The 15,659-nt window shown below is 36.1% G+C and overlaps 1 protein-coding gene across 1 annotated transcript in view; it reads right to left on the bottom strand.

The window, feature by feature from the left end:
• The window catches only part of LOC121736706 (NACHT and WD repeat domain-containing protein 2), a 48,680-nt gene that overhangs the window by 12,725 nt on the left and 20,296 nt on the right, over positions 1-15,659 (bottom strand). Inside the window, exons 7-18 of the mRNA XM_042128071.1 lie at positions 11,353-11,578; positions 10,254-10,364; positions 9,751-9,926; positions 8,269-8,423; positions 7,742-7,945; positions 7,185-7,324; positions 4,248-4,359; positions 2,750-2,848; positions 1,668-1,837; positions 1,034-1,197; positions 481-644; positions 36-205 (exon numbers count right to left, since the gene is read on the bottom strand). Of these exons, the coding sequence (XP_041984005.1) occupies positions 36-205; positions 481-644; positions 1,034-1,197; positions 1,668-1,837; positions 2,750-2,848; positions 4,248-4,359; positions 7,185-7,324; positions 7,742-7,945; positions 8,269-8,423; positions 9,751-9,926; positions 10,254-10,364; positions 11,353-11,578 (1,891 nt within the window). The remainder of the gene's footprint in view (positions 1-35; positions 206-480; positions 645-1,033; positions 1,198-1,667; positions 1,838-2,749; positions 2,849-4,247; positions 4,360-7,184; positions 7,325-7,741; positions 7,946-8,268; positions 8,424-9,750; positions 9,927-10,253; positions 10,365-11,352; positions 11,579-15,659) is intronic.

Below are 15,659 nucleotides of genomic sequence, written 5' to 3'. Positions count from 1 at the left end.
ATTTTTACAAGCCTTTATTTTACCAATTGACTTACCTCACAGCATCTTTATTGACATGCTGTTTTGCATCTTCAAAGTCGGCTAGCTCAGCCTGCAGAGGACAGCAACTTAGCTTGGCATGTAACCATTCATAGTTGAATAGTACTTGGGCATATAGATCTGTCAGTCGGCGTGATCTAACTAGATGGAAAGGGAGCTCACCAAACTGAAACAAGTATATTGATGAACAATTTGTAGACATTAATTAGAGGCCCAAACTTAAACTTGATCGCTATTGACCAAAACGATCTTGTGTCCTTGGAAATATGAATGCAAAAAGCTAACGCATTGCGGCTCTATCAAACGTTTGCATTTCAGCTACATTAAAATTAATACTTGGGTGAGATAGATAGTAGGGTGTAAAGATGACTCTATGCATATTATGAAAGTAGACATAGAGCATGGTTGCATGACCACAGACCAGGTGGTCTTTCTTCTTACCTTTCGTAAATTATACCGCTTGCTAGCACCATCAGCTGATGTAAACACTAAAGGCTGTAGCGGTACTTTGCGATCAGCTACACCCTCCTTGTCCGCTAAGTTGAACCTATGCCTCTGTATTTCTGTGTATTTGAATGGTTTTGGTGTTCCTCCACCCCAAATACCTGTGGGAAATATTGTATGGAGTATTATGTACCATCACTGCACTTATTTATTGTTTTTTAAACATTAGCGTTGTTTTGTATTGATATTGTAGCTGCCAGTATTCCTGCGTTTTTGTTAGCGGTAGCTTTATTTAAATCAAAATATTTAAACGTGTTTCCATCTACTCCTGTTGAACTGAAAGGACTAGACTGAACGCTTCCAAAATTTACGACCTTCTTTCTTTGTCAATGTAATTCTATTTAATTACATTGACAAAGAAATTAAATAGAATTACATTCACACACAAATCTCAATTCAATCTATTTTACTCAATATAATAATTAAAGAAGTTAATGATACCGCGTTTATTTCTTCAAAAGTTTTAGATGCCTCAAGCTCTGTTCCTCACCTAAGTAGTAATCAGCGATCATGGAGTGGAAGTACATGGCCATGTTCATGTTCTTGAAGTATCTCTCGCGCGCCGTGTCGCGGAACTGGCGATGGTACCAGTTCATCACCGACACGCCGTCAGCTTCGCGCTCCGAGAGGTAGTTGGGGAGGTCGTTGCGGATACTATGGAAGATTTGTTTACCTTTTTATTACATAATCTTGTATGTATAATTTATACCCCTTCTAATATCTGAGAGCACGGCAGTGCCCCAGCCAAGTCTAGAGCAAAGGCACGGCCGTACCATATTTATTTACAGACAAACATAAGCAAACTTTTTATAGCGATTATAGTTACTCGCTGCGTAAATAAGTCTCCGGCAGAATTTTTGTCTGCAATAGCTGCAAGAATCTCCATGAAATTGGTATCTAGGTCAGTTGCTAGGTCTTAATCCTGGAAAAATGCACATTTTAGAATTTCTAATTTCGACAACGTAATGCAACGCAATGAAACAGGGTGGCTTCACTTTTACTCTCTTTCATCTGATTTTCAGAAGGATTTGTAAATCGAATTTCAAATTTTGCAGTCAGGATCACAAGTTCCAATAGAATCTTTTTCATATACTTACATGTAGGTACCAAACAAGATATCTTACCGAGTCCACAGCAAAGGTGGTATCCTCCTGACCGGCGGTAGATGGTACTGGTACACGTCGTCGAGTACTTTGTCGTCCAAAGAGATAAGATCTTCTAGTTCCGTCTCGGAAAGACCACTCCGAGCAGCTGTGATGTAGGCCAACGCGTGGAATACTAGCAGACGACCATGCTGAATTAGGAAAAATTAAAAATAATCATGTTCATCAAAATTAAGTAGTTAAGTAGGAAAAAACTTTATTAAAAGAACGGTGAAGTGGTTAATTGTACCAAAATAATAATGTATTGAGGATTGAGGAATAGTTAAATTAAAAATATTACACAACAGAAAATGACAATAAATGGCTAAGTTAGAATAATTGTTTAAACTAGGCTTTAAAATAAATCAAAGCTTGGCTTCTTAACAACTGAAAGATCAGATCAGATGATCGCAAAATTCGTAAAAGTTCTTACGTTTGTGAATAAATTTCTTGTTTTATTTCTCGGGTTAAAATGTTTTTGTGATAACATTTTCATTTTAAATGCGTTTGGAGCACAAATTATGTAAGTTCTGTAATAGCAAATTTATAATAGAGAGAAAAATAATAAATATACGCAATTTTCAGTCAATTTCAAATATCGCCTAATGATTACATTATTCCCAACTGCAATTAGTTACCAAATGTAAAGCTACTATAAATGTGGTCATCTCGTTCGTGGAGTGTCAGTTTATCAAAGCGAATAGCGAATAGCCACTTTGCTGGTCGGCTGCAATACCTATCTCTATACGAATTACTGGTAACTGGTAAAATAGTACCTATACTAGATGTTGCCCGTAACTTTGCTGCCCAGAAACTGTACAATTTTTCGGATAAAAACTATCCTATGTCCCTTTCTGAGTCTCCATGTAGTTCCATACCAAATTGCATCAAATCCGTTCAGCAGTTTAAGCATGAAGAGGCAAAACATTAGTAAGTAATGTTAGTAACGTCGGTGTTAGAACTGGTAGGTAGATGGTAATTCTTCACAAGAACAAAAAAAAAGAAATAAACATCTTGAGACTATTTAAAATAGATTGTTAAAAAATATAATATTTTAATCTAACCTGTTTCTCGATCCTCTCGAACAGCATCATGATGGAGTCCATGACAGTGGAGGCCAGGTGGGTGTCTTGAGGCTTGGTGTAACTCCTCCATCTGCACACCTACATATTAATTTTTTATTTAAGCATTAAACCACTGTCTCTTGTCGTCCCTTACCTATAAGAAGAATGAGAAACAAACATGGCCGCGGATAACTCGGCAAAAGTGGACGCAGTGTGGACAGCGTTTAGTTTTTAGGTCTCTTTGGTAGGATGTGGAGTGAGCGGGGTGGCTGCGCGCATTGGTTGATTTTAGTGATCAGACGAATCGTTATTGGTAGATCGCGTTCTGACGATGACATGTTTTCAGTAACTACTTTTCTTCATTGGTATATATGCGCACGCACCAATCGATCCCTCCCATTTCGTGGAGAGATCTTAAAGTTGTACGCTACCTATTTTTAACCTTTAAGTTCACGCGTTGTTTTGGGTAACGATCCGTCACGCGTGGGGTCTAGAAGTACCCCAATATAAATATACATATAAATTCAGAATTGTTTAATAATTTTTAAAGCCCGTTTTATATTATTATAAGAAAATATATTATTTTATTTATGAAAAACATTTATAAATAATAAACTAATCCTTCTTTAGACAGTAAAGAACATTTTTATGAACTAACCGATATCATGCATAGAATTTTTAGGGCACATGTTTCATGTAAGTACTAAAATTCAACAAAAATGTCTGCTTCTGACTTATTATTTTTTTCTAACAAAATAAGACTTAGAAATAAGTAATCAAAAGAAAAATTAACACTAAACATTACAGATAAAAAATTGACAATCCTTGAAAAGTACTATCCTAAACTAAAATTATTCCTTGAATAGGCGAGGTAAGTAATAAATAATTTTACTAAATGAGGCTTGCAAATAGTTTTATAGCAAGGCTACGGACAATATTAATTAGATCTGGGACAATAATAGCATCTTCGCTTCATTTTTGGTGCACTAGGTCTAGCTACATCTAACTGTTCCAAATTCCAAAAACTTTCAGAGACATTAAAATTTTGTAATATTATGATTTGTGCAATTTGATTTTCTTATAGTCGGCAACATTTTTTTCCATTTATACATAACCAATTCAAAAAACAAACAAATAAACATAACCAATGTAAAAAAAGTATATACGTTAAATCACGGGTGGGGTCTGCAGGTATCCCCACATAAGCAAAAATGTAACTTCCCTTAGCAGAGGAGCGGCGGACTTTTAATCACTGAAAGACCTCGCATTGCATTGAGATTAGCCGAAAACGTGCGAACGTAACTTGCCAATTTCAAAAAATACCGTAAAAAAACAGCGCGTGGGGTCTGCGTAGACCCCGCCCGTGACGTTAAAGGTTAATCCACAATCTTTAAGAACCATTGTGAAGTTAATGTCAATAAAAAAGGCAATTTGAAAGATGTTTCTCTAAATTAAGTATGTACACTCACGGACGTAAAAAAATATTTATTTTATTCACCTCAGCGAAGACCAACTTGACGAATATAGGCAGAGAGCACTGGCCTATAGCGTTAGACACAAGCCGCCACTGGTAGTTAGAGAGATCTCTTGCGGCCGCTGCCATCCATAATCTGGAAAACGCAGCCAAACTATAGAATGTCAAAACAAGTAACTAATTCGTCGCGAAGCTTAAGAAAGGAATAGGTCATCAGACTCTGAAATAAAACCATTAAAATGACAAACGGTAACACTGTAGTAGGAATGTTAGTATGTATCTGCAGTCGTCTCATTGTTTGCGTGAGACGAGGTACAATCTTATTGGAACACAAAGGGGTATGAAGATTGTTCGTATTGATGTTAGCTATCCATTTTTGAAAAAAATATTCGTGAACGCGAAAAGACACAATAGCGGACAGTAGGTCGGCCAGGCGTATGTAGAGCCGAATCATCTTCCATCTATATATTTTGTAAGTATTAATATCCTTGTCTAATACGTAACAAATGTCGCTTAGCAAGCAACACTTTGCACTGTAAGTATAACTTGTGAAATAGTTCTATAGATAAAAATATATCGTATGAATATAATATTATTGTTCATGAAATTTCTGCTAAACTAAAACAACAGTGTAGACCATAAACCTATACGACAGTATATATATTAAGTCTATGGTGTAGACTGTAGTAACATGTTTCAGCTGCATTATAATATACAATTATTCTCATAACGCGGTTGTAGTTGCAGCTCACGTAGACAAATGAAGACAAATTACTCACGGTAGGTAACCTACACGCCGTAACTAGCTGCAGCTGAAGTTCATTACGTGCGAAGTGTGGAATATTCAACCTTATATTTAATATTTTATGTTAACTTACTTAGTACTTTCTAGGAATTTTATTATGATTAAAAAAATATCAATTTATGCAATCTATTTCCTTTTGCGGAACAGAGTCAAATTCCATTTAAATCGGTTTAGCGATAAATAGTAAAATAAATCTCGAATTAATAGTAAGTATGTATTAGTATTTTACACGACATAAAATCATACAAAATTTAAAAACACAAAAGACAAAAATTATACATATTAATTAATACAATGACACGACGGTCGAGCAGGTCGTGGACTATATCAGGAGCAAGACCCACTTCGTCTTGAGGGTCGATCGCTTGGAGTCCCGCCACAAAGTGAATTTTAGTTCCTTTGTGGTGAGAGTCCCGACGCACCATCTACCGACGTTCGAGAAGGAGGAGTTCTGGCCGATTGGAGTCGTCTACAGGAGGTTCCGAGGACGACTTTCGAACACGTCGCGCCCCACGTCGCAGACAATACGTGTTTAGTGTTAGTGTTAGTGTTAGTGTTAGTTTTTAGTATAATTGTATGTATGTTAGTCTATATCTTATATCTTTAAACGAGCAATTCTTGTATATAGTAAATTTCATGAAAATCGTACAAAAATAAGTGATAATACTTTAGGGTGTGTACGTGTTCCTTGTAGAGAGTTCACTGTGAAAGTAGCAGCGCTGAAAGACCAATTTTTTTTTTCACTTTTGAATGGGGAAACTCGTGACGCTCGCGCCCTTGTCCATACAAAAGTGAAAAAAATTGTTCGTCTTTCAGCGCTGCTACTTTCACAGTGAACTCTCTACCAGGAACACGTACACAGTACACACCCTAAAGTATTATCACTTATTTTTGTTACACACTGTATAGTGGGTTTCGGGGGCGATAAATCGATCTAGATAGGAATCATTTTTAGAAAATGTCACTTTCATCGAATACCGAGCAAAGCTCGGTCAAATAGCTAGTGGTATTTATAATATGGGCCAAGATGGCTGAATTAAATAAATAAATAAAAATCAAAAAGTAGTTTTAAAAGTGGTATACTCTGTCCCTATGTACAATGTACATACTCGTAAATCATTATTTTCCATCCAGGGACGCTTGAAATGCCAACGCCTCACATTTCGGTAATGCTAATATTTGGGGTGGCAATTTCGCAAATTATTATTTGACGAACAGACCGTGATTTCTGTTTTTAACGCCCACTTAAAAAAGCGGGGTTGTATATTTCAGATTTTGTAACTACGAGTTTCAAGGATAATTAATAGAACACAGGGTTATTAATCTATACTTAATTCTATTAGCATTAAAATGCTGGATTTACTGCTTTTACACACAATATATTTTCAAATGATTTTCATTAAATTCGGTATTTATTTATTGATTTAGCAACAGAATCACATTTAACAAAATACAAAATAATTCAGCACAGTTTTTTTATGGATGAAATGTGTTCCAATGAAAGGTGAAATACAACATGCTTTGCGATTAGAAGATGTTTAACAACTTTTTACTATTCTACTTTTTCCCCTTAAAATTGTTTCCGTGGGAGCCGTGAAAGCTACAAAAGCCATAGAGAAAAAACCGGCCAAGTGCGAGTCGGACTCGCGCACCGAGGGTTCCGACAGCTTAAAGGTATTATAGACCTGAGTATTTAGTATGAATTTCAATTTAATACCTCTACGCGTTTATGAGGAAATGGGTAGTAAGTTTAAAATTATTAAAAAAAAATATATTATGTGATGTAACTAAAAATTTATGGTTTTCGTAATTTTTCCTTTATCTATGCTATAAGACGTTGCTTCGTACCAAATTTCAAGATTCTGAGTTCACGGGAAGCACCCTGTAGGTTTTGATTCCCTTGCAAGTGTCGAAAATTTGCGGCATAAACGGCTGTATCTTTTGATTGCGTTGGCTTAGAAGTTTGATTTTTTCACAGCTTCAAGGGACAGTAGACCTGAGTAATTGATATAAATTTCAGCTTCATGCCTCCACGCGTTCCTGAGAAAAAGGGTCTTGACAGACGGACAGACGGACAACAAAGTGATCCTATAAGGGTTCCGTTTTTTCCTTTTGAGGTACGGAACCCTAAAAACATATACAAAAGGGATACTTACTTCAAAACCTGCATAGCCAAGTCCTCTCCCAGCGCTTTGACTTCCAAAAAGTTGTCTTCAGAGTCAATCATACGACGAAGAACGTCATACTCCTTGGATACCTCGGGGTTGGCTTCTTCGCATGCGCATGTTACTATGATCTGTGAAATTAGTTGCCAAATAAACCTGCTGGAGTAAATGTTATCTGTGGCAGTTATATTAATTAGGGTACGTTCCTAAATTTAACTCAGTATACTGGGCGGTGCTATCGATGTCTAGAATCAACGATATAGTGCTGATTCCGAAATATATGCCAGTGCACAGACGTTTATGCTTTCATAGGAGGATATACGTCTAACTTGTCTCACCAGTGGCATACCGACAATATGGCGTCGGATACATGACGGTTTGTGCACTGGTCAGTATACTGATTACTGAGTTTTATTAGGGACCTAGGCACGCTATTTAGTCAGGTTATATTATGTCAAGCTCAATCTACAGATCGGGCCTTATACTCACTTCACACAATCCAATCATAACCGGACCAAATTACGTATACTTAAATGTATCCTACTCACCTTACAATGCGGTGGCAGCCTCGTCGGCAGCCATGACACTTTATTGTTCTCTGTACCGATCCCAGTAAGCTGGTCCACGGAGTCCAGGAACAGTAGCAGCGGCTGCTGCTGGCTGGCCATCGTCAGCATCTGCTTGAAGTGAGCTGTCAGCGGCACCAGATCGTCAGGGATGCTCTCAAAGGGCAGCGCGAAGTTGTAGGATATCTAGAAGTCATGTACGAACTTTTATGAAACGAAAGACACAAGAGCATTCTCTATTCCTTTACTCTCATAACCCGGTGGGATGGAAGACCAACACGAGACACGACTGGCGAGAGATCAGGCGCAGGACCGACTTTTTACATGCCCATCCGACGCATGGGTCATCTTACTTGTCAGACAATCAGGTGATCAGCCTGCATTGTCCTAATCAAACTTGGAAATAACACGTTTCCAACGCGGGACAAAAACCCATGACCTCCGAGTCAAGAGCCACGCTCTAAACTACTTGACCACGGAGGCGTTAATATCGTAACATAATATTTTACCTGCTGGCATATAGAAATCAGTGTCGGCGTCAAGGCGCTGGAGTCGGGGGTGGTGCCCAGGAACCGAATGATGTTGGTGGGCTTAACATCCGCGAACCACGTGTCCAAAGACATCGCGGAACTCTTCGCCAGGAGACTCGTTTTGCCACAACCACCTTAAATATAATAAGTTTAAATAGAAGGTAAATAACCACCTGTGTTCATTTTGTCTCTATTACCACCCTGTGGTTGACTGGTAGAAAACGCCCTATGGCATTAGTCCGCCAGTGTAAATTGTGCAAAAATTGTTATATAAAAAATCTATATATATATAAAAGAAAGTCGTGTTTGTTACAACACTCGAGAACGGCTAGACCGATTGCCATGTTTTTTGATTTGTTGGATTTATTTCCGTCCCGAATAGCAGAATACATCTTAAAAATAATGAAAACTCGATATGTGTAATGATCTTGAATCATATGATCTCGAATGAACTTAATCATTTCAATAGATGCTGATTTGTTTATTACATGTCAAACATTTGTTGTCCAATCCTGTCAAATAGTGTAACAACTATTTTTTTTTGCAGCTTATGGCCTGGTTGTTGAGACCTTTAAGCCACAACTTTATTTTTTTCTAAAGACATCATGTGTGCGTTCAGAAATTTATTTTTTGTAAAATGTCTACAAAGTTTAGGTACTGTTATATTTGTTTGTTTTAGACATTAATTTTCGATATTTATTTATTAGTTATTTAATTTATAATTCCCGAAAATAATACCTAAGATTTATTCTACAGTGAAAACATAAAATCATCGGAAAGAAACGGAATTTAGGCTGCTTTATGGCGAAACACTAGAATCACGACATTTTCTAGCGAACACTAAAAAATACAATGTCTGTTTCCAAATGACTTCATAAGGGATACTTTTTATCCCGGAAAATGTACTGTTTCCGCACAATAAACTATGATTTTCACCTAAACCATTTAATCTATTTTGATAAAATTTGGTATGGAGCTATACTCATTTTAATCATGGTTAAATCGTTAAGACAGGACAACGTCTGTCGGGTCAGCTAGTAAATAATAAAAATTCAAAAAATTCATTGCTAATTTAAGAATACAAGTTTGAAAACATTCAAATTGAAATAAAGCGCGTAGGATTCCTTTGATTTTATTTCTTTTGATTCGTAAGATTCCATTTTTTTTTACTGCGTTCGCGTTCGTCTGTTCGTCTGAAGGTGCATGTTTGTTAGTCTTTAATCGTGGAATATTACTAAAATTATTTAAAAGAGACTTTTCAAAAATCTTAAATTTATAATAAACGTGTAATATGAAATTCTGCTACCGTGTATTTTCGCGCTATGAAAAGCATTTACTCCTTGATTAAGAAAATTCAAGCGTAAGTAATAGAAGTTTCAAGGAGCCCTGCATACTAAGATTTATTAACACAGTAACTATTTAGTATCTAATCTATAGTTTTGTGCCAGATTTCCTTCTTACCTTCTCCATACAACACTAGCGGCTTATCTGAGCTGTTGGTCATGTAGTTGCCAATGAACTCCAAATCCCCCTCTCTCCCGTGGAACACCTTGACGGAGTTGTTGCAGGCGTGCAGGTGCTGCAGGATCTCCGTCACTATCTGACCCTGGGCGCTGCTGTCCTCTTTGCGCATCGCCCTAGAAATCACCAAGTTTTTTTAAATAGATTAAAAGATGGATAAAGTTATAGATAGATGCGCATTCTTTACTCAAACTTTAAGCTAGCTGGTATACCTACATTAACCAAACACAAAACAATGTTTATTTGAAATCATCTGTACCTAATGCAGCACCGTCATTTGCTAATGCCCTAGGGCCTAGACTAAGACAAAGATATCCTTTCGTAACTTCATTGCAGATTCGCCGAATGATCTTTAAGTTTTGTACAGTACAAACGGTTCTAGAAAATCCTTTTTACTTCGCTAAGTAGATAAATAAGACAACCAAGTACGAACTATGTCTTACCTATCGACCAGCTTGATGATATTCTTGTAGAAGTGCGATATGAAGTGGTTGAGGTACTCGCCGTGCGTCTCGTTGTCCAGACCCTCGCGCCCGATCCATTCCACTGTGTATCTGTAAAAATATTACTAGAGTAAATATAAACTTCTCACACTTAAATCATCTTAATCTTGTTTAAATAATTGGCAAAATGCAAGTATCAAATAAAAATATCAAATCTAGAATGTAGATTTTGGAGGAGATAAGAATCTAGCTAGGTCTTACGTCGAAATTCGAATCCTTGGTAAAACTCTAAATTCAAATTCAAATGTCTTTATTGCCAGAATGTTGTTGATATAAAGGTCTTATTCACTACTTATAGTTCTAACATTCTGCCATAACAATGGCGTGCAATTAAATTAAATATATAAGTAAAATTAATTAATACCTACATCATCTTACAAATAATTTTATATATAATTTGTCAATTGAAGAAATATATTATAAGCTTCATATAAAATAAAATACATTTCAAATTGAATAACTATACAATAATAATAATTACATTACATAGAAATTATTTATGTCATAAGAGATTTTAATTAATTAATTTTATTACATCATACATTGAATTATCGGTCTTTAATTGTCAAATTTAATTAATTTTAATAGATAATATATAGGTACGTTATACATTGCATTATTTTTCTTTAAATGTCATATATTCGTTTAATGTGTAAAAACAATTGTTTAAAAGCCATTTAGTAATTTGTCTTTTAAAGTTACTTTCATTTAATGATTTAAATTTATCTGGTAATTTATTAAAAATATTAATGGCGTTAATGTACACATTTTTTCAATATACATCCATGTGGCACTGTGGCATGTACAGTATATATTTGTATCTTGCTGTAGCACTTCTATTGTTAAAGCAAAGCTAATGTCTCCTAAGCTCCTTTATATTATTACTTTAGGCAGTAATAGCATTAAATATTCACTGCCGAATATACTGAAACTGATTCTGCATATAGCACATCATTACGATCTTTGGACGATTAAAAATCACAAAACTATAGCTTATTAGACTGTTACAGCACCCCGCTAAAATAAAACAATATCTTACTTCTGTATGTTAGTCGTCTCAATTTTATCCGGTAGCCTCACATCTCGTAAATCCGCCAGCAGCTTAGAAGCCTCCGTGTCCAAACTCCTGTTTAGAATATCCACGTAGTTGCCAGCCTTCTTCAGGTTTTGAAGGTTGATGTTGTTGATGTATCTGACGTAGGCCAGGCAGTGGTTTTTGGTGTTTTTCACGTTGAGCACCCCGTTGATTACTTCTCGTTCAGTTACTGAAACATGGAGTGAACCATTGATACCAATCTAAATTGGGTTTCGAGGAAATTAAATCACGTCATCAAACAGATACATGTAGATTGTAGGCGTTGGAAATGGAAAAGCATGATGCATGATGCTTTTGGAAAGCGCATTTTCAAGCTTAAGAGCCCATATGACCCTAACTTGACTACATACTTTAACCTAGATCTCAAAATCTGTAAGATCTAGAAAACTGATTTTTTGACACAAGTAACTTCAGTTCATAAAGATTAAATGCTCAAGACGAAAACACGATTACTCAAAAAATGCTCGATAGTTTCTTTTTTACAAAAAACCTTGTTTTAGACACATTTTTGCTTGGATTTTCGAAGTTTGCTGCCTTTTCTTTAATATTTTTTAATATCTAAAAAGGTATTGATAAAACCTAAATTTGCTCAAAACACTTTTTTCATAATCATTACAGTTCGTCTTTTATTCAAGTAAAACTAACTCGGCGATGATTCCGCGCCGTTCTTTTTCACCTGGCATATGAAAGACGGGCGTGAGTGTGAAGAGAGAAGGACGATGTTTGATTTTTAGAGTCAGGTGAGCTCTTAAATGCAGACGTGTTCTTAAAATCAAATTAATAAAAACCTCTGTGGCTCAGTTGGTGGGCTATTGGTAGCTCGAGCCGGGGGTCGCGGGTTCGAATCCCGCCGACGGAACAAAAAGTTGTCAAAGTTCCTGGGTCATGGATGTGTATTAAATATGTGTATCATATAATAAAAATTATAAATATCCTTATGTATATAAAAGTATTAAATATATTTCCGTTGTCTGGTACCCGTAACACAAGTCCTGCAGCACGGGGCCAGACTGACGTGGTGTAAAAGCGTCCATAAAAAAAAAATGTGACCCTGCGAGTTTGTGCTGTCCAAAATTATCTCAAATCACGCTGTTGTGTGTTCGCATTTTCATCCATACTAATATTATAAATGCGAAAGTGTGTCTGTCTGTCTGACTATCAGCCTGCCTGTTACTTATTCACGCTCAAGCAGCTGAACCGATTTTGCTGAAATTTGGCATGCATACTTTCAGTCCCAAGAAAGGACATAAGATTTTTATCTCGGAAAATGTACAGTTCCATCGCGATAAACTAATTTTGACTTGCGCCAAGTTTATCGCGTGTCATCAGCTAGTCTAATATAATATTATAGTACCTGGATGACCGAGCTTTGCTCGGTATAGCAAACACTCATTGACTTCGTGTTACTTAATAACGCCATCTGCTGGTCGTTAAAACAATTAGTTGAAAACAAAATAGTATTATTATTCGCCAATAGATTGCTCGTTTAAAGATATAAGATAAAATTCTTGTGTGTTTGTGCGCAAAGTGCAAACTCCTCCAAAACGGCTTAAGTCTCAACCGATTTTAATGAAATTGGTACCTACATTTGTTAGGACTGAGAATAGGTTTTTATCTACTTTTTATTTTGATACTAGAAATAATTTGTATGGCAAAACCGTTGTTTTGTCAGCTAGTACTATTATTAATCCATACTAATATTATAAATGCGAAAGTATCTCTGTCTGTCTGTCTGTCTGTCTGTCTGTCTTGCTTTCACGCCAAAACTACTGAACCGATTGCAATGAAATTTTGTATACAGTTATTCTAGAGTCTGAGAAAGGACATAGGCTACATTTTGATGTGGGAAAATATCTTATTTCCATGAAAATTTCGATGAAAATGAATTCGCATTGCGCGTGGCCAGCGCTCATCCCGGGGGTCCTGGGTTCGAGTCCCGCAGGCGGAACAAAAAGTTTTCAATGTTCCTGGGTCTTGGATGTGTATTAAAATAAAATTTCAAAAATCTTAAACATATTTTATGTATAATATTATAAAAAATCCAGAAATATATCGATGGAATGAACATTTTAGTTCTAATACGATTCAACAGATGGCGTTTTATTTTTTACTTTATTGTAACATAGAACTAATCATACTTATTAGTTAGTATGTTTTTGTTTATAGTTTTTAATACGTTAGAATATTATGTTTAATAATATTATCACTTGGTATAATAATAATCAATCTATCTTATCTTATGTAGAACTCCTACTGCATTTCTAATCCATACTATCCATACTAATATTATAAATGCGAAAGTATCTCTGTCTGTCTGTCTGTCTGTCTTGCTTTCACGCCAAAACTACTGAACCGATTGCAATGAAATTTTGTATACAGTTATTCTAGAGTCTGAGAAAGGACATAGGCTACATTTTGATGTGGGAAAATATCTTATTTCCATGAAAATATCGATGAAAATGAATTCGCATTGCGCGTGGCCAGCGCTCATGCCGGGGGTCCTGGGTTCGAGTCCCGCAGGCGGAACAAAAAGTTTTCAATGTTCCTGGGTCTTGGATGTGTATTAAAATAAAATTTCAAAAATCTTAAACATATTTTATGTATAATATTATAAAAAATCCAGAAATATATCGATGGAATGAACATTTTAGTTCTAATACGATTCAACAGATGGCGTTTTATTTTTTACTTTATTGTAACATAGAACTAATCATACTTATAAGTTAGTATGTTTTTGTTTATAGTTTTTAATACGTTAGAATATTATGTTTAATAATATTATCACTTGGTATAATAATAATCAATCTATCTTATCTTATGTAGAACTCCTACTGCATTTCTAATCCATACTATCCATACTAATATTATAAATGCGAAAGTATCTCTGTCTGTCTGTCTGTCTGTCTGTCTGTCTTGCTTTCACGCCAAAACTACTGAACCGATTGCAATGAAATTTTGTATACAGTTATTCTAGAGTCTGAGAAAGGACATAGGCTACATTTTGATGTGGGAAAATATCTTATTTCCATGAAAATTTCGATGAAAATGAATTCGCATTGCGCGTGGCCAGCGCTCATCCCGGGGGTCCTGGGTTCGAGTCCCGCAGGCGGAACAAAAAGTTTTCAATGTTCCTGGGTCTTGGATGTGTATTAAAATAAAATTTCAAAAATCTTAAACATATTTTATGTATAATACTAGCTGTTGCCCGCGACTTCGTCCGCGTGGACTTCAGTTTATAGCGCGCGATGTCAACAAAATTGGTGTCAAAAGCTTTTATAAAAAACCCTGGTACCCCTTAAATCAATACAGCTGTGCAGTGTGCACACAATAAGTATTTCATTTTTTTATATTAAACTTTATATTTTATGCCAAATTTTAAAGCTTATTTAGCCCTCCAATTACACAACTTTACCCATAAACTATTTATCATTGATAGATTTAAGGTTACGTCACTGCACAGATAAAGTACTGACTTATTTAATACCGTAGAATAGATATAACAATCGAAAAAAATCGAAAATTAAATGTAAGATGATACCACGTCTTATGGAAAGACTTTTGAGCAAGCGTCAGCGCGATGTAGAAGACGCACGGCGCCATCTATTATGAACTGTTGGAACTAACTTAATTTGAATAAATTTACTCATTTTCACCCCCTTACAACCCTTTTTTCCAGTAAAAAAGTAGCCTATGTCCTTTCTCAGGCTTTAGACTATCTGTATACAAAATTTCATTACAATCGGTTCAGTAGTTTTGGCGTTTGGCGTGAAAGCGAGACTGACAGACAGACAGACAGACATACAGAGATACTTTTGGCGTTTGGCGTGAAAGCGAGACTGACAGACAGACAGACAGACAGAGATACTTTCGCATTTATAATGTTAGTATAGATTATGTGCACACTGCACAGCTGTTTTTGGGTATTTTGATTAATTAAGGGCCGCGCTACACCGGAATGGCAGCGGCGAGGCGAGCACTTTCAGCGCTGCCATGCCGGTGTAGCGCGGCCCTAAGAGGGGTACCATTTACCAGGGTTTAAAAAAGTTTTTAAATTTGACACACATTTTGTTGACACCGCGCGCTATAAACTAAAGTCCACGCGGACGAAGTCGCGGGCAACAGCTAGTTTGTAATAAAATCATTGCCTATCAATAAACCTTGTCGTTAAAGTTTATCAATACTAGATAGCGATAAAAGTTATTGATTTAAGCTATGCCGAGCTCCGCTGTTTGTTATAAGTAATACTTGCC

Source organism: Aricia agestis, chromosome 19 (assembly GCF_905147365.1).
Source record: "Aricia agestis chromosome 19, ilAriAges1.1, whole genome shotgun sequence".
Lineage (NCBI taxonomy): Eukaryota > Metazoa > Arthropoda > Insecta > Lepidoptera > Lycaenidae > Aricia > Aricia agestis.
Note: the sequence above shows the minus strand (reverse complement) of the source record. Positions and strands in the feature narration are given on the sequence as shown.